Raw genomic sequence first — 19,952 nt, 5'->3', positions numbered from 1 at the left:
GACTGTCCTCATAAATGGTTTGGAGCTAATCCATTCTCTCGACCTCTCCTTGCTCTGCCATCATGGAAGGATAATTCTGGGGTATCGTTTTTCCCACACTTTAATTTATCTCAGTGCGTGTAAGTCTTGGCTTCTCCAGCTAGACGGTGAGAGCCTTCAGCTGCTTCAGACCTCTCCTGACTTACTGTGAATCCTGAACCCAAGTGCCGTAGCTCTGAGTCTCAATAATCCTATATAAAATCAGCAAAATAATCTCTGCTTTTGTTGCTACTCACTGGGTTTCTGGGAACATCAAATAAGCAGCATCTTGTGAAAACATGGTGACAACACAAGGGGTCACAAAACTTTGGTGCTGCTTTTTTTTTTTGCAAACTGAGAAAGGCATGTAAAAATGACAGTGACAAAACCTTCATTTCTGCTGAAAGAATCCCCTACTGTGAGACCACAACTTATCAGACCCACGGCCTCCATGTTAAATCTTCTTATTTTCCATAGTTCTTACTCACTGGACACAGCACCGTAGAATATCAATCATCATGATCTACACCGTCATCACCACCATCACTTAAATACCAGACACTATACACTGAACATTTATGTCCCAGACAATATGCTAAGTACTTCCGTTCTTTGAGAAGGAAACCAAGAAATGGATAGGCACAGGGACTTCTACATGGCCACGTAGTTAGGAATTAACAGAGTGTGTCCTGGGGAAGGCCCAGCTGGAATAGAGGGTAGCAGCAGTAGGCATGGAGAACACATGACTATATACATCTCTGTGTCGCCCCTCAGAGCCTAGGACAGTGGCACTGTCCTCTGTTTGAGAGACTACTTGGTATGTTAAGTGAAGAAACCAGAATATGTCAGAAGCTCTGAATTTCAGGCCTGCCTTGGACGCTTGTAAATCCTAAGTCTTGAGCAAATCACTTTACCTTCTAGAGTTTGGGTTTCTCCCATGAAAATGAAGGTCCTAATCTCTCTCTAACCGACCTATCTCAGGGGGTTCTTATGAATGGAGATGAAGTAATATATGCGAAAATACTTCATAAACACTTGGAAAATGGTAGTAGTATTAATAATACTATTAGTAACAATAAAAACAATAGCTGGCCATGGGCAAGCATTGATCAAAAAACATCTCATTTAATCCTTAAAACAACCTTAAGACATAATTAACCCTAATGGGTTCCATTAAACAAATGAGGAAACTGAGTCATAGAGACATTATGCAATTTGCCATACGAATATGTCATGATGATAATTAGTATGACACTTGACCATGGAACCAAAAATAGATGCCCATTTGAGTCACTAATGATACTTCTTTTTCTGCAAATCATCTGCACATCTATCCCAATCTCTTTTTCCAAATGAGTCATGTAAACTGGTACATGGCAGTGAATGGGAAGCTAAAGATGGGCAAGAGATGGCCAAGGTGAGAAGGTGAAGTTGCTGATGGATTGGAATTGCTCTCTTATTCTTTGTAGCAGCATCTGTGACTTGCTTTCTCTTTGAAAAGCAAAACCAGCCTAGACTTTTCCGGAGTGAGAATTTCTCCAGATTTCACCTCAGAGAGTGAAGCGCTTGTTGTATAATTTGTTCAGTGCTCTGGGCCTGTTGTGACCTCCCCACTGAGACGTCAAACCAGGAGGTGATGGGAGGGTCAGCCTGAGAGGAGGGATGGATGGACACACACACACACACACTTTTCTTTCCTTCCTTTCTTTCTTCCTTCCTTGCTTTCTTTCTTTCCTTCCTCCCTTCCTTCTCTCCCTCCTGCCCCCACATCTCAAATACAAACACACCCCAGCTATTCTTATACCTTCCCAAGGATGAGGGGTTGGCTATTCACTGTCAGAAAATAACACCCTGCAAGGCTTCCTTTTGAGCAATTTGAAGAGGGTGAAAATAAATAATTTGAAGAGGGCTAGGTTCATATTGGTTACAGGTACAGCCTCATTTCGCTGGCCTTAGGCGAGACTGATCTGAGGACATGTGGTGGATCATCACTGGAGAATGTGATTTCTTGTACCTGAGCTGATGATACACAGCTAGGCTCATCCCCAGTTTGAGGATGAACCCATTTTATTGGTCACCTCCAGAGCAGCAGGCTTGATTCCAAAGGTTTTGTATCCCCCATGTTGATCTCTTGGCCTTTTAATGAGCTTGAAGATGGGAAGCCATGAAAGTTTCATCTGACTCATTTGTGGAGAAGAAATCCCATGTGTCATATTTGGGGGCTTCCAATACACATCTTGATTCAACCAGCTGAGACCTGTTTAAAGCCCTACGTGCTCTGGTCTCATCGTAAAGGGTCTCCTCAGGTGCTTTCAAGTTTGCACAGCATATTCACATTTGCTGTGTCATTTAAGGTAAGTGGGGAAAGAAGTTTGAGGCTGAGAGAGGAGAATCACCCAAAGCCACTTGGCTGTTCAAAGAAAAGTTGGGGTAAAAATTTATGTCTCCCAACTCTAGATCTTTAGGTTCCCAATATTTTCTTCCCTGGCCTCACAAAGAACTAAGAAACCATAGTGAGGCATAGCTCAAGGTATCACAAGGCCAGCTCTTGGTCTTGGGTCTTCTCGTTATTTACCAGGGATGACACATTAGTCTCTTTCTTTGCAGGTCTCCTTCAGTTTCTACATCTGAAAGTGTGTGTCTGAGGAATGGTGGTTCTCACGGTGTTGGTCCTGCTAGGGGTGTTTGAGGATGGCACAGAGATTTCCTATGGATCTAGTTTGATCCATTGTTACTGTTTGCCTAAAGCAATGGGTGAACACGTTTTCAGGATGGATTTCAGTTTAGTAGGAGAGAGAGCTGTGCTGTAATAGTGATGCCTGCTACGGCAAAGGAACAGAGAGGTGTTAATATTGATGCTACTCCAAGAACTCATCCCATGTAACTTTCTTGGGTTCTGGGTGTTCACTTCAGCAGAAAAAGCAAACCAGTGAACAAAGTGCAACTTCAGGGCTCAGTGATCACCACCTGGCTTTCTTTCCCAGGTGCGGTTTGAAGGCTTGACAGGAAACGTGCAATTTAATGAGAAAGGACGCCGGACCAACTACACCCTCCATGTGATCGAGATGAAGCACGACGGCATCCGAAAGGTAAAGGTCCCATCGCTTCTGTTCCACAAGGAGGAGAGTGCTGAGCAGAGGCTCGGGCCAGAGCTGAGGGCCTTGGGAGCCCAAGGCCTGGACTGGACCTCTTAGAAGAGACACAGGCAATGAGGATTCTAGCCTCAGCACTGCTGCTAACCAGCCAAGACTTTGGGCAAGTCGGTTCCTTCCTCTGAGAATCGATTCACTCATCTGCAAAATGGAGATTAAAAAATCTCTGCCTTTGTCTTGGGATGCTTGTGAAGATCCAAGGGATGGGAAATTACTTTGAAAATATAAAGTAATAGATGTGTATAAAATGCCACTGCTGTTCCTGAGGGATTTCAAATAAGAACTTGAGAATGATGGTTTATTGAGGAAGTTAACCATCTTCTCCTAATCCACACTTGGTTATATTCACTCTACTTTCCATATAGAAGTATGAGTGGGGGAAAAAAAAAAAAAACACTGCTATGTAGGCTAATTTGGAGAATAGAGGAAACAAACAAAAAAAGAAGTATGAGTGAAATTTAGTTTGTGTGTATGTATGTAATATATAATATATATGCATATTAAACATTTTAGAACAACATTCAAATCCTTAGAGAAAAGATTCAGAATTCTACCAAATTCTGTGTGCTCTGGCCTCTGCCAATTTCTCTGACCTTGACCCTTGACACTCATTTCCTTCCTCCTTCCACTCCAGTCATTCTGATCAACTTTCACTTCCAGGGATACACCATGTTCTTTCTCACCTCCCAGCCTTCAAACCTGTTCCCTCTGCCTAGGACTCCCTCTACCCCAACCCCCTTTTTGGCCTGGCCAGGTCCTCCTCAGCCTTCAACACTCAGAGTAAATGTCACTGCTTAGGGAAGCCTTCCCTGGACTCCCTGCTTGTATACCTCATGGCCACCTCTACTTGACTCTCCATGGTCTCCATCACACCCCTAGTTCCTTGGGGTGGCGCAGCATAGTGGGGAAGAGGCACTGAGTACATGCTATAAGCTAGTAGCGTGTCATGGATCAAAGTATTAGCTCTGGAATCCTGGGACTCAATCCCGGCATCACCACTTACCAGCCTGTGATACTGGACAAGTAAGTCAGGTTCCTTGTGCCTTAAATGGGGGTCACTATAACAGTGCCGATCTTGGAGGCTCACTGAGAGGGTGAAGTGATCTAATGGATGCAGAAGTTCTCAGGGCTGGGCCTGGCACATTGAAGATTGGGTCTTCATCTCTCAAAGTTGATGCTATGTCTGTGCTGTCAAACACAGTTGCCACTAGCCATGGATGGTCACTTAAATTTAATTCTAATGTAATTAAAAAGTACCTCAGTTGCACTAGCCACATGTCAAACGCTCAGGAGCCACAGGTCGCTAGTGGCTGCCATACGAGACAGTGCAGACGCAGGTCATTCCCATCACCGCGGCAGCTTCTACTGGACAGCTCTGCTCATGCTTTCTGTTCCCAGCCTGCAGGGTTCATGGTGCTCTGGGTGGTTTGGTGAGATATACTGGCAGAAATGTTACGAGCCTGGGCTCTGGAGACAGACATGTCCAGAATTAAGGCTCTGCCTTACTCTTTATTAAGCACGTGACCTTGATCAACTTAGTTAGCCTCCCTGGACCTCAGTTACATCATCTCCAAGTGGGGGACAATGCCTTTTACTTCACAGGGTTGCCAGCAGCACCGAGTGAAACAGTGTCTGCTACCCCCTTGCCCCAAAAGTAGCCCCTGGTATGGGGTGAACATTCAGCCCATGTTGTGTTTGTTTCAACTGCCTTCTTTAGGCCACAGGGATTTTTATGTCAGCCTGGACTTTGAGTGAGTCAGGCTGTGCAAACCCATGGAATGGATAAATCAGCAAACAGAAGTAACAGAGTAACCTTAAAATCCACAAGCAAATGGTTGTGCTTTATTTTTCAGATTCCAAGGTTGTTTTTCAACTTACTTTCCAATGACTAAATCCTTTCTTAGAATGTGGGCTTAGGCATCCTTTGTTTACAGGGAATCTGACTTTCAGAAAATCAATTCCTCTGCATCTGTGGCTTCAGGCCTTTTACTCAATCAGCCTCCTAAGAAAGTAATTTCTCAGATCCATGGGTGACCTCAATGTGCTGGTTTTAGTGAACAGTGCATGGCCTTACCTGATGCATGTAACAAAGAGGGGCTACTGCTTCTTGTCTAGGGACCCTGGGGACTCTCCTTATCTTTAGGCACATGTCCTGGACACCGATCCGCCAACACACCCTCTAGGTATCTGGGTCCAGTTTGACATCCTACTGAAATGTGGGTGCTCTACACATACATCCATCATACGCTTAGGAGTTTCAAATGCCAGAATGGGCACTGGCTCCACTGAAGCTAAATCCTCAGGAAATCCCATTCAGAGATCCCATGTTGCCATGGGGTGCTGATTCAGGGATCTCTATCCAAATAAAATACTTTGTCAAATTCAAGTCGGATCACAAACGTTGATACATGGCTGCCAAGAGAGAAGTGTAGGAAAATTCTCCAAGGTCTTTCATCAAGGGACCATCATTGTTGATTGTCCATCACTATCAGTCCTACAGCTAATTTTGGGCTTGAAATGGCCAAGTCTCATTTCAGCTTGATTTGGATCCCCCCTTCCCTGCCTCAAGTTTGTCATCCCCAGTCCTGACCCAAGTGTAACTGGAAAGGAAAGACTGGGCAGGAAAGAAAGTGACACAAAGTCCTACTGATGCCAAAAGTAATTAAAAGTCCTGAAGAATTCACAGCCCTCCAGTCCAGATGTCCTTCAGAAGTTTTTCTTTAAATCTCTGCCACCCAACTTTGGACATACTGGGTCTTGTTATAGCTCTAAGACAGAGCTTCAATCCAACCATGTCTCTCCATTTCCACTGCTGACCCCAGGGCCCAAGCCACCGTCCACACTTGCCTGGACTCACTCAGGAGCTTCCTTATCAGTCACTAGTCCTGCTGGCCCTGTTCTTGACCCTCTACAAGGCCATTTTCCCAACACAAGAGCCGGGATGATAATTTCAAACACATATCAGTTTATACTGCTTCTCTGCCTAAAGCTTTTGACTGGCTTCCTACTGCAGGTAAAATGTAACATAACTCCTTACCGTGGCCTTCAGAACCCCAGATGCTGCATCCCTCTGATGTCAGCTCTTGTTCATATCTCCGTAGCTCATAACTTCACAGCTACCCTAGCATCTTTCTGTTCCTCTACCCCACATTCTTAATCACTGTATCGCTGTAGTTTCATGTGCAGAGTCTCTCCTTGTCACTCACGTCTGGCCCAAGCAGTCACTTTGGAGAGGCCACCCCTGGCCAAGCTACCTAAAGTGACCCCCATCCACCCAGCACAGTCCCAACATCCCACTTTTTCATAGTATTTACCCCTTCTGGTATATTCTTGTCAGTTTACTGATCTCGATTGGGATTGGTAAACTTCAGCCTGCAGGCCAAATTGAGCCAAGTGCCTGTTTTTGTACAGCCCATGAGCTAATGATTTTTACATTTTTAAATGGTTGAAATAAATCAAAAGATGCCTACTTCATGATATGTGAAAATTATATGAAATGAAACTTTCAGGGTCCATAAATGAAGTTTTTTTTGGAATACAGCCAAACTCATTTGATTAGATACTGTCTATGGCTGCTTCTGCACGATGACAACAGAGATGAGTAGTTGCTACAGAGATTGTATGACCCGCAAAGCCTAAAATATTTACAGTCTGGCTCTTTAAAGATAAAGTGTGATGACCCCTGGCCTGGATATGTATTGTCTTTCTTCCCCTCTTCTCCACCTCCTTGCCACTAAAATGTCAGCTCTCTAAATGCAGGGACATGGTCATGTTATTTATCATATCCTCCGTGCCTACTATATATTGACGCAAAGTAAACACATGAAAATAAGTGGTTGCTCATTAAATGAGTGGGCGGTGCATTGAATGTTGCTGGACAACCAGGGAGCATACTACTCTGGCCCATATTTCCATAGGTCTGCCAGCAAGTAAGAAAAAAAAATGCTAGCAAATTTAATTAAAAAAACACCTCAAGCAGAACTCAGATAAAGTTAACACACAAACTTATGAAGTTCAAATTCTTTAAGTGTGTTAGTTAAGATAACCTTAGATGCACTAACAGATAAACTCTACAATCTCAGCTGTTTGATACAACAAAGGTCTCATTCTTATTCACCCAGTGACCAGCATGGGGGCTGAGAGCTCTGGTGAAGACTCAGGCTGATGGAGGCTCCACTGTCTGTTTGGGTCTTCCTGGCTATGAACAGCCAGCTAACAGGCAAGGAAGAAAGATTAGAAACTGTGATGGAGTCAGACTAGGAGAATATACATCATTTCTTCTGCGTTCCACTGGCCAACCCAATCACCTGGCCCACCTAGACTTACGGCGGGCTGGGAAATGTGATTGCTGTCCAGGTAGCTACTTCCCACCATACCTGCATCCTATGGAAGGTGAACGAGAATCCTTGGGGGTCAACAAGTTGTCTTTGCCACAACAGGCAACTTCCTTTTTAAAACTTTTTTATAATCGATCTCACTTTTGGAGGTCAGGTGTTGTGGCTTCAGAGGCAGCTTAGAGCTACAAACATGTAAATGTGATTTGATGATGGTGAAAAGTAGATGAATTTTCTGTTCAATAATCATCTCCTTTTCAGACTTCATTCACTTAAGAATATCTAATCTATCATCTAGACTCATTTCCTATATTCAAAGAATCTTTAGAGGTAGATGGAAAACAGGAGATCAAAAATTATAACTGTCCCCAGGAGAAGACCTCTCACTGTCAGAATTGTTTAAATCCTCTCCTGAACAGTGGGTCCCAATTTTTACCAAACTACTAGCTCTGATTTACTTTGAGATAGAATCAAAGTTCCTGCATATCCTCAGTAGAGAATCAAAGGGCTCTATAATAACCCAGCCCATTTCTCTAAGAAAGGGAAATTTGCTCTCATCTCCGAAGTGCAATGTCTCTTCAAAAATCTTTGCCAGCTTTCTTTTCATCAAAATGTGGAACCAGATTTCTCAGCCTGCTAGCTTACGTGAAGGGCAAGCTGGGTTTTGGCATCATTCTGCTCTTCTGACTGGCAATATTTTTTATTTCCCTACAAAAGGGTTAGGAATACAATAAGCTTGTTTACAACATTTGACTGTTCCTCTAGCTTTTGATATAAGCCAAGCTATACAGTAATTTTTATAGATACGAATTTAACATTAGTGCTATGATACTAGCTTTGAAGGATCCCTATTCTTAAAAATCAAAGTCTCTTTCTAAGCCATATAAACCTGGTCTACACAGATTTATCTTGCTTTTTTTCCCTTTGATCAAACAACTTGAGATTTTAGAGTGGTGCTTTGTGGGTTTTGCACCATTTATCCTAGGATCTTCTGCATGTAAAGAGGGTTATGTTGTCAAATGAGTTTGAGAAATGCTCCATAACATAGACTTCTTTTGGAGATTGGCAGTGTTCAATAGCAAAGTGAAACTGAAATGCACAGCAGTATAGAAGTCTGTTAGCCTTCAACTAGGCGCTACCCTGCTGAGTATCATTTTTTAGTCTACTGACAGCTTAATATGAACCACACACTATGCTTATTATTGTCCGTGCATTAACTTATTTGGTTCTCACAGCAGCCCTGTAAGACAAGTACTCTTGTTGTGTCCATTCTACAGAGCAGGGACTGAGGCCCACTGATGTCAAGTAACTGGCCCAAGGTCATACAGTTAGTAATTAGAAAAGTCTACCTGTTAAACCAGGTCTGTCTGATGCCAGAGACCAATCTCTGGACCATCAAGCCCCAACTTTTAAAAATAATACCTATGAAAACACAATAGATTTTAGAGAACTTAGTTGCATGTCAAAGGAGGCAACTTCCTCGATATTGGTAGTTGTAGAGTTTGGGTAAGAACAACTAAACCTGTGACTAATTGTGAAGAGGGGAGAAGGAAGAAAGGAAATGAAGGAGGAAGGGAAGACAAAGGAGGAGGAAGGGAAAGAGAAGGATCCACTGTCTCCATGTTGGATGCACTCACTCTCTCAACAAACATTTCCTGAGCTGCTTCTCTGTGGAACAAACTGCGGCCCTGAGAAAGGGGTCCTAATTCGAATAGACTTTGTCTCTATAGCTTTGTCCCTGAGGAGCCCGCAGCATTGTGGACAGATGGGGACAGATGTGCCAACAGCTGGACCATGGGGCCAATGGGAACCAACACGAGGCGCACGTGGCCAGTGCGCAGCATAGCAGAACACAGAGGGACACAGCTCTGCGAGCAGCTTCCCCAGCTCTGATCCCAGCCCCACGACTCTCCTGCGGCCTTGGAAAAGTTATTCCACTTCCCCACATCTCAGTTTCTTCACATTTAAAATGGAAGTGAAAATTAATTACCCACATCATAGGTATTTGTGAGGATGAGAGAAGTTAAAACATACAAAAACACTTAGAAGAGTGCCTAAAACACAATAAGCACTCAATAACTGTTCACTAATATGATTCCCAGTCCAGGGCTCAGTCCCCTTTCAGCAAGAACAGCATCGTGGTGAACAGTTGCCCCTGGAGACAGATGACAAGGGTTCCAGGCTGAGCTCAGCCATTTCTCAGCTGCATCACCACCATCACCATCACCTTGCAAGTTAACAAACTCTTCTAAGCCAGCTAAAGTGGCACAAAAACTATCAAACACAGCCTCTGACAGAGCAAGAACATGACTAATGTTGGCAATTATTATTGTTGTTAATGGCAGTGAGATTGCAGGGAGAATTGTCTCTAATTGCAGGGGACTGGGAAAGACATCAAGGTGAAGGTGACATTTGAGTGGACCATTGGCATGTGCCTTGGATTTTGTGAACCTGGGCTGACTTAGGAGACCTGCTCCTCCCTCTGCATGTATACTTCATTTCTCCTTAGTGTTTGCCCTTTACAACTACAGCCAGCTGAATAACCACAAAACAAAACACAATGGTCTAAAAATATAGAGACAGAGATAGAGATAGGGCTGTTTGTGTGTGTAAGCCATGCCATTCTGCTCTTCCCAAATCTTTCATGAGTCCCTGTTGCCTTCAAGATAAAGCCTACACCACTTAGCCTGACCTTTGAAGCCCTCTGCTACCTAGACCCAAGAGCCCACTGCCCTCTTGGGCTAACCCAATCCTCCACCCAGGACCCACTGAGCGTATATATCTCATACAGATTCCCGCCTTCCCATCTGGGCTTATCTTCTCTCTGACCTGAGAGGTTTGGGTTCAACCTGTCCATCCCTCGTTACTTAAGCCCTGCCTCCTCCTGCTACCTTTTTCCCAGCATAGATTCCATACTTGGCTTCTGCTTCTCCAGACTCCTTACGCTCAAGCTACCTGAACCACCCACTTGCCACTTCTGGAGCCACATGCATGTGTGTGTCGTGTCTTCCCAAATAGACTAGAGGGATTCTCAGAATAAGGACAGTCTCTGAGACTTCTTTGTATCTTTCTAAACCCTGCCACACAATATCACCAGTGTTTTAGCTCAGACTCTTACACACAATAGGGATCCAATAAATATTTGCTGAACGACCTTGAAGAATGAGTCAGTATAAATAACTACTAATTTAAAAAAAAATCTATCGGTATTTGCAGGCATGACTATATTCTCAGTATTATAATAGGTTAAAAATTGGAAATAAGAGAAATAAATACAGGATAAAATAACCACCACCTAGAAAGTTAAACCCAGATGGAAAAATACAGTTAGCCTAAAAAGAAAACAAAAAGAATGTAAGATTTAAATCATATGATTCCAACTACAGTTCAGAATGCACTCAGGAAGAGAAGGGTCACCAGGCATGGGGGAAGGAGGGCTTTGGCCTTGTGCACAACTGCAGGGAATTCAGTCCCTGTGACCCTGACCCCCATTGTGCATAATAGTTTAGCTACATAAACAGTTAAACCCTTGCCCCTTAAGCGGCAATTTTCAGGCTCACCCATCACGATGAGGATTTTCATGACCTGGAGAGCATCTTGTCTCTTGTTGTTTATATTTACTAATACTTTAGAGCCTGGTGTGTCCAGGACTGCTGGTGTGATGCTCAGCTACTTGATTTTCTGTCTGGTGTCGGCTGGGGGCCCAGAGTGGGCCATTTCCGAGGAGCCTGGCTCACCTTCTATCACCACTTTCCTCTCTTTAACAGATTGGTTACTGGAATGAAGATGATAAGTTCGTCCCTGCAGCCACGGATGCTCAAGCCGGGGGGGATAACTCAAGTGTCCAGAATAGAACGTACATCGTCACTACAATCCTTGTGAGTACTCAGTCCTTCATGGAGGTTACCTGGGATGTGAGCTAGACCAACACAAAGGTTTTCCCAGGAGTGAAAGCTGGTCATTCTTCTTGCCAAAGCTGTGCAGTAGATAGAAAGAAGGAGTCAAAAAGGAATATCCTGAAAGTCAGATGGACTTTTGCTCTCTGGCTCTGCCATGATTTCACTTTGTGCTCTTGGATAAGTCACTTACCCTCCTTTGAGTCATAGTTTCCAATGTATATAAAATATAAGGGTGAGATTAAACTGTAGTGGTTCTGACTCTACCCTTACTTAGTAGAAGCCATTTTCAGAGCAAGTTCCACAAAGGCCGGTACCTAAAGTGGATATAAGTGAAGCTATAGTGATTTTCAGTGATCATGAGAAAGTTGGGGCCTTTTTAAGGTCTACTTCCCCAACATAGCGCCCCCAGAGCTACCTCCGAAAAATACAAGGGCTCCTGGAACTTGAAAAGCTATGCAAGGCATCTCAATAGAACATTCTTATTTTAACAGTTTGCTTCCTTAACCAAAGAAGTTTTGCAATGGGGGGAGCAGAAATGCAGGAAGTGGATTCAGGGGCCAGAGAGACTTCCCCAAAGTTTACCAATGTTGGAGACACCCCCCCGCCCCCCGCCATGCCAAAGGCCTCCCTCTCCAAAAGTGAACCCAGAACCCACATTCTCTGTCTCCCATTTCTCCACCAGGAAGATCCTTATGTGATGCTCAAGAAGAATGCCAACCAGTTTGAAGGCAATGACCGCTACGAGGGCTACTGTGTGGAGCTGGCGGCAGAGATTGCCAAGCATGTGGGCTACTCCTACCGCCTTGAGATTGTCAGTGATGGGAAATACGGAGCCCGTGACCCTGACACAAAGGCTTGGAATGGCATGGTGGGAGAGCTGGTCTACGGAGTAAGTTCCCCACAGGGTGGGCAACGGGAGGCGGAGGCAGTTTGACAGGAAATCATCTGATAGTTGGCTGGCCCCGACCAAAGGTGCCTATCAGACCCCATAATTTAGTATTGTTGCTGCTGAAAAGATAAGTCAAAAATCCAATGTTTTAAGGCATTTTTTGTTCATGTTCCTGGCTCCAGCGCCTTCAGCCAGACTCAGCTTTGTCTTGTGACTTCAGTTGATCATTATACAATAGAGGTGACAGTTCAGCTTCAAGATCAGTTTCCCCAAGGCAGACTGCTGCGCTGTCATTTCCGTCGTGTTAGATGCACCCCGGATACAACCAAACATTCTAGTTACTTGCCCTCTCGTGCACCTTCCATTTTAGCCGAACCACCCCAAGTCACTCTGTTCTCCAGTCCCCTTCCATTCTGCACCTCTAAAATCCTACCCCTACCCCCAAACTTATATCAAATACTACTTTTTCCAAGGTGTCATTTTGTTCTCCCCATAGCAGGTATGGGGAAAACCCTTTTTAACTGTTCCTGCCTTCCCTGTAGAATTTAGTTTCTGCTTCTTTTATGTCTTACTCTACCTTGTATAACGGTTATCTGTGAATAGGGATTGGTCTACTCCATTCACCACACTTGAAATACAACCATGCACAATGGATATAAAATTTTCAATAAACTGAAGCATTTTGGAGAGGCCACAGAATGCCCTAAATTGTTTTAAGTATTTAAGGAACCAATGAGAAGTAAAATATCTGACCCTGTCCCCAAGGAGCTTAACAATTTATGGGGTAGAAGACAATGAGAGAGAATGGTAAGATAGCGGAGAATCGAGTTTCAGGTGAAAGGCTAAGATGAGCTGGTCTAGCCCTCAAGAAGGATATGAAACTTGAAAAGACAGAGAAAGGCAGCCAAGGAATGTCTATAGTATAAACTATAGAATAGTGATGGAAATAAGTCAGGTGTGAAAGAATGAGAAAACAGTGATGACTTTTGTAGAGGGCTTGGGTTGAATAGTCAGGGAAAACTTATCCCCAAAATTAGAGTAAGAAATGACAAGGCAAAGAGTGTGGATTGATGCAGTGGGCACTGGAAGATCATGAAGGTACCTGAGTAGAGAACAAGGAAATGCAATGGAAGAAGAATCCTGCCACCATGTGCAGGAAAGGGACCACCACAACTTCACTCACAGAAATCAAAGACTCCAGGCTGGGTCTTTGAGAGGAAGCACATGCGAGTCTCAGGTTAATGCTGAGTTCTGGTCAGGATGAAGTGACCATTTAAAATGGTCCATTTTAAAGTCTCATTGTCTCAGATCAAGGCAATAGGCATCATAATGGCCATGAGAGCCATAAAAGGGATTTCAAAGAAGAAAGAGACGAAATAAAGAAAATCCTTCCTAGGAAGGTGGCTTTTGAGATGACCTGGGAAGATGGTTAATGAGTTTAGAAGGAGGAACGTGCTTCTACCCTTTCTCCTTCCTCTACCGCCTCTTGCCTTGGGAATTTTCATTGACGAAAGGTAGAGATCTGGATGGTTAATGCTGTATCTGGAGGTTGGTTTCCATGGCAACCTCCACCAAGCTCTTAAGGTCATCCCCATGGCAACTGCTGTGAACTTTTCACCTCTACCAGCATTCATCTTCACCTTCACCCCATGTAGTATGGTTCCCTTAGTAAAAGGCCCTTTGATCTGGGCAGAAGAACAACATGATTATCCTGAGGGCAAGCCCCCCCATAGCCAGCCTTCAGTCCTGGGTCACTGGCTCCTCAGGGACAAACCAGAATTGCCTCGGGATGCCTCAGCTGCCAGTCCTCCCCTTTCCCCTCACATCCAGCAGGCCTGTCCCTTTGCCCAGTAAAATCTGTGTCCTGAAGACTCCAGGATGGACCTAATGGATGCCCTCTCTTGCTCTTCAGTGTGGCTTTTTCTGCCCCTTGAGGAAGAGTAGAGGTGGCTGGGGAGGCATCTCTCAGCCACAAACGACCAGCGAGGGCAGAAAGATTCATTTGGAGGCCTCCACATTTCTTCTTTCTGTGCCTTTTAAATGGGCTAATCAGGGTGTCTCTCTTCTTCATTTTCCTACCTCCTGCTCTTATCAACAGTCGTAATAGTAGCATTTCAGCACATAGTATATGCCAGGCACTATGCTAAATACTCTACCCACATTATTTCACTTACTCCTCCTAACAACCCCAGAAGACAGATATGATTATTTTCCACATTTTATAGATGAGGACACTGAGGCTCAGGGAGATCGGGCAGTTTGGCAAAGGACATACAGCGGAGTCGGAACATGCAGCCCTGGCTCTCATACTGCATGCTGGGACATACCGCCTCTGTAGAAATCACATCCTCTGAGCCCTGGACTCTAAGGCCAGTATTAACTTGCGATGAGAATAGCAACAGTGTCTGCATTCTCAGATGCCACAGGCTGCAAATGAAGTTTCTGCTTCTTGCATGGGTGTGGCTTTGTGCCTGAGTCGTAGTGATTTTCTTGCCTGGTCTTTGTCTTAATGAAGCAGAAAGAGAGTGAACGTGGGAGACAGACACCTGGATTTGAATTCTGACTCTGCCAGCTTACTGGCTACATGATTCCTGAGAGCCACTGAACTCCTCCCAGGGTTACCCTTGAATCCTTTACCCCAGAGCTGAGACGGGGAGTATTCCCCTACACAGTGCCTGGCTCAGGGTGGGTCTTCATCCTTGGTAGTTTTCTTCAATTTCTGCTTTCATCTACTGCAGCAACATTGTTTATTGTTTTCCCAAGATCATTTACCGACGTATTTTGTTTCAGGGTCTCCTAGGCCAGTGGTTCTCAAAGTGTGATGTCTGGACCAGCAGCATTGGCATCACCTAAGGACCTGTTAGAAATGTAAATTCTCAGGTCTCCCCAGACCCAGTGGTCTAGAAACTCTGTCATCTGTGGCTTTAAAAAACCCCAGGGTGCTTTGGCTGTGCTGTATGCTCAAGTTTGAGAATCACTGTCACAGTTGTCAGTTTAAGAAAATAATTTTGAACACCTGTGAAATACCCATGGTTCACGGTACCCTCATGTATTTGAATTCTTTTAACTCCCACAAAACACTGCTCTCCAATAGAGAAAGCAAAAATTATCATGCCTCTTTTTCTAAAGAGCAAATTAATATCCAAAATGGCAACCATCTCATTGGAGGTCACATGGTCAGTGAATCACAAAGCAAAGCGGCCAGGTCTACTTTCCCAGATGAGCATTGCCCTTGACTGATCCTGCAGAGGTCCAGTAACTTCCTGAGGGGCTGGAAATCAACTCCTAAGACCTCTCAGCCAACATCAAACTAGCTAAAACATTGCTGGTTTGCACAAACCACCTTCCCTCTCTGGACCTGAATTTCCTATCTGCGAAAGGAGGTCACTGAACTTAGCATCTCCCACTGTGTATCCTATGCACATGGGTGCCTTTTGAAGACCCTCAGGGGTCCATGGCCAAAGAATTTTGGAAACAGTACATCTACTTACCCTTCTTGGAAACTTTCAGCGCATAGTAGTCTTTTAAAGTTCTGAGACGTCCTGACTTCAAGTAGTCTGTTTAAATTTGTGTTTATTTTCATGTTATACTTAATTACATCCTTCTAAAAATAATGTTACATGGAACAAATCTTGGAACTGCTAAATGAACTAAGCACTAAGATGATGTATGATTTTTGTGATTTTTTTTCACAGTCCCTTTTATTAACTCACATCAGGAGGCATCAAACAAATCCTTTATGACTTTCAAAGCTGGTCTTCATCCACCTCCTTTTTGGGTAACTTGCAGTCATTCCCTCTAAGTCATTTCCACAACTTTTCTCCCCCATTCCTCTTCTACCTATGTTAGGTTACAGAGAAAAGAGGAGATGATCTTCTCCTTGGCAATGACTTGTAAGTGTGTATAAAAAGTATCAAGATTTATGCAGTGGGTGTTAGAGGGAAGAAACAGAATTACTATGAAATACATACTCAATCCCACATTGCTTTATGGAAAGTTTCTTTCTATAAGTGAGAAACTGAAGTCATTCTAAAGCCAGGCTTTTTATTCCACTTAAAATGCCTTCTCAAAAATCTCAGCCAATGAGAGCAAGCAGAGGAAATCTTTCCTAAGCAACACCCGCCGGCAGCTGGGTGGGGCCCGGGTCTACACAGCATCTGTCCCCATCCTCACATCTGGACCATTAAGCAGTGTCGTGAGAGAAAGCCATCCGCCTCAAACAGATTTGCACAGATATGCCTCTCATTTCAAAAATGAATGTCATGGCATCCATCCATAGAGCCGTGTTAGATTTCCAAGATCTCTTGATCTCAGGCCAAGAGAGCAGTGGATTTTTATAGCATAGATGCCAGTTCTTCCACCATTAGGCAGAGGTAGGAAAGACAGAAGAGCAAGGCTGGTGATTCCACATGCTAGATGCACAAAGATGAACATTTCTTGCGACCGACCATTTAACATTTATAAACTTGAATTTTAAAAACTGAGTTATCTGTGTACTTCTTAACAGTCTCCTTGGAAGAAAAAAATGTGATACTACTTTATTTTCTCTCTGTCAGGTCTTTCCTCACATAATTCCCTCCTCTAGAAATGTATTCTGTACCCGAGCAACCTGTCAAAATCCTACCCCCAGTTCAATGCCAATTTATATGTCACCTCTTTGATGACACAGCCCCTGATCTCCCCAGCCAGAATTCCTTCCTGACCTCCTGTAGCATTTTGTATCTCTTAGACAGCACATATCCAGTCAACCCTGTACACTGGAAAATTGTGTGTGTGTGTGTGTGTGTGTGTGTGTGTACCAGTCTCTCCTACTAGTTTGTAATTCCCTGTGTGTAGAGACCACAACTTCCCTTCCAGCCTAGGGCTTGCGCATAATAAGTGCCCAATAAATGTTTATTGACTTAAATTTGTCTTCCCTACCTTGTTAGCCAGGGCTGTCTTGGTTGCAGGTAAAAGAAGCCCAACTCGAACTGGCTTAGGCAAACAGAAAGATTGGTTCATGTTCTTGGGAACAAACAAGAGTATATTGACACGTGTTCCTAGGGAGTCCAGTCCAGGGTAAGCCCTGAATTAAGGTGACCCATGTTATTTCATTGTGGATCATGTCTCACTCTGACTTCCAGGGCTCGTGCTCACTAAAGAGACTTGGGTCCTAAGCCATCCTTGAGTGAACCATTCTGATCAGGGGAGTGGTGTACACTGATGGCCAGACCTGGTGACATGCTTCACCTCATAACCAAGGTGATCAGCCCCATTTGAACCTGGAGGACTGAAAATGGGGCAGAAGTAGTTCTTCTACAGGAAGGAGGCATGGCTGCTGGGCAGGCAAAAAATAACAGATATTACAACAGCCCCTTCCATAAGGTGAAGACGACGCCCCTAACAATTAGGACTATCAAAGAATGGGATAATCTCTCCTGTAAAATAGCGAGCTGATCATGCATTTGTCATAAATATTTTATAGAGAGTAGGAGGGGTTGAACTCCTAAGGTTCTTTCCTACTCTCACATCCTTTAAGATACAAAAGAATATTCACAGTGAAGAGAAAAATAAGAGAACAGAGAGCTGTTGAACTCAAGTGCTTTTTTTCTTCTCTTCACTTTTTTTGCAGAGAGCTGATGTGGCTGTGGCCCCTTTAACTATCACCTTGGTCCGGGAAGAGGTGATAGATTTCTCCAAGCCATTTATGAGTCTGGGGATCTCCATCATGATAAAAAAGCCGCAGAAGTCCAAGCCAGGGGTCTTCTCCTTCCTGGATCCTTTGGCTTATGAGATCTGGATGTGCATTGTTTTTGCCTACATTGGAGTGAGCGTCGTCCTTTTCCTGGTCAGCCGCTTCAGCCCCTACGAATGGCACAGTGAAGAGTTTGAGGAAGGGCGGGACCAGACAACCAGCGACCAGTCCAATGAGTTTGGGATATTCAACAGCTTGTGGTTCTCCCTGGGAGCCTTCATGCAGCAAGGATGTGACATTTCTCCCAGGTCAGTCAGCTCTTCTCAACCCCTTTACTCAATGCCATACATTTACATATAGAAAAAACATTTGGAAAAACAATTACTGGAAAGTTAAGGGAAATGAATTTTGTCCAGACTTTATTGCATGCAGTTTTTCAACTATGCTTTACTATCAACTGTCCATTGTGCGCTGTGGATTATCTGGACACATCCTGTGCCGTGACCAGCTCTGTCTGCTGTCTGGGTGATGTGCTCCGTCAACATTAACAGGCATAATCACCACTCTTGAATGTTCTGTAGCCAAAAGGTACAGAGAAAGGATGGGGGACAGTATGGTATGACTAACACTTATTGAACACTGACCACATATGCTAAGCAAGATTTTGAGTCCTCTACATGCCTTATGTTGAATCTTTGCAGAAGCATTAGGTGGGACTCTTGTTATATCTCCTTTTACAAGTGAGGAACCACAGAAATATGGAATGTCTTTCCAAGGTTACCCAGCTAGTAACTAGGTGAGTCAAGATTCAGACCACCATCCTGAACTCTTTCTGAGCAGTAGAAGGAGCACTGAATTGTGAGTCGGTTCTCACTGTGGCTCTAGTACTTTCTGTGTGGTTCTGGACAAGTCACCTGACCCTTGAGGCCTCAGTTTCTTCATCCTTAAGAGAAAATGGTTCTTCTTTTCTTGGTTCTGAAAAAGATCTTGGAAATAATCTAGTTCCACTGGTGATGTAAATTTGTTTTCTGTGGTTGGAAAATGAAGTTTCTTAGAAATGTCTTAGATATTATATTGCGAGTACTGGGGGTGACCAAATCAGTGAGGGTTCGGTCCCCACATGAGACATGAGTAGCTCCATTTTTGTGTGTTTTACATCTTGGACTTAATATAATTTCTTTTGAGAAAAAGATTTTGAAAGAAGGAAGGAAAGGCAGGAAGGGAGGGAGGGAGAGAAGGAGGGAGAGAAGGAGGGAGGGAAGGAGGGAGGAAGGGAAGGAGGAAGGAGAGAGAGAGGGAGAGGAAGGAAGGGAAGAGGGAGGGAGGAAGGAAGGAGAGGGGGGGAAGGGAGGGAGGGAGAGAGGAAGGCAGGAAGGCAGGAAGGAGAGATAGGAAGAGAGGAAGAGGAAGGAAGGAAGGAAGGAAGGAAGGAAGAAAGAAAAAAAGAAAGAAAGAGAAGGAGAGGGAAAGGAAGAAGGAAAAATGGAAAAGAGAGGGGAAAAACGAAATTTGAAGTTCACCAATTTAAACCAATTCCCATATTCACTGACCACCCCACCCCCCTTCTATCTCTGTATGTAATGTTCTTTCAACTATATTCTGGAATGTTCATGTCACAAATCCCCTCCAATTTACCTGATAAGTGCTGACTATATTTCCTTTCACAGTTGCTTAATGTCTAGGAGCTCTTTAATCAGTAGGCAGTCCCTTATAGATTACCAAGCTTCTAAAGCACGCAGGGAGGATGGCTTAGCATTTGGCTGCATGAAGAGATCTGCACACACTCTCACTTTCTGGGGGCATAACTGCATAAACACCAAGGCCTCACAGACATGTGCTGGAGGCATCTGGTTCACATTTGAATGTCAGTGAGGACCCATATTTCTAAGTGGCAACGGAGTCAAATCTTCCTCAGGAGCTCCCCTCAGGACTCATTTTGCCTGCTGTATAATTTAGATTGTCTCTTCGTTCACCATTATAATCTTG

The 19,952-nt window shown here is 44.0% G+C and overlaps 1 protein-coding gene across 4 annotated transcripts in view; it reads left to right on the top strand.

Moving 5' to 3' along the window:
• GRIA1 (glutamate ionotropic receptor AMPA type subunit 1) overlaps window positions 1-19,952 on the top strand; it is a 303,977-nt gene that overhangs the window by 200,873 nt on the left and 83,152 nt on the right. For all 4 annotated transcript variants that reach the window (XM_057730393.1, XM_057730417.1, XM_057730408.1 and 1 more), the window contains 4 exons: window positions 3,003-3,107; window positions 11,272-11,382; window positions 12,086-12,292; window positions 17,904-18,274. In XM_057730393.1, the coding sequence (XP_057586376.1) occupies window positions 3,003-3,107; window positions 11,272-11,382; window positions 12,086-12,292; window positions 17,904-18,274 (794 nt within the window). The remainder of the gene's footprint in view (window positions 1-3,002; window positions 3,108-11,271; window positions 11,383-12,085; window positions 12,293-17,903; window positions 18,275-19,952) is intronic.

Source organism: Hippopotamus amphibius, chromosome 1 (genome assembly GCF_030028045.1).
Source record: "Hippopotamus amphibius kiboko isolate mHipAmp2 chromosome 1, mHipAmp2.hap2, whole genome shotgun sequence".
Lineage (NCBI taxonomy): Eukaryota > Metazoa > Chordata > Mammalia > Artiodactyla > Hippopotamidae > Hippopotamus > Hippopotamus amphibius.
Note: the sequence above shows the minus strand (reverse complement) of the source record. Positions and strands in the feature narration are given on the sequence as shown.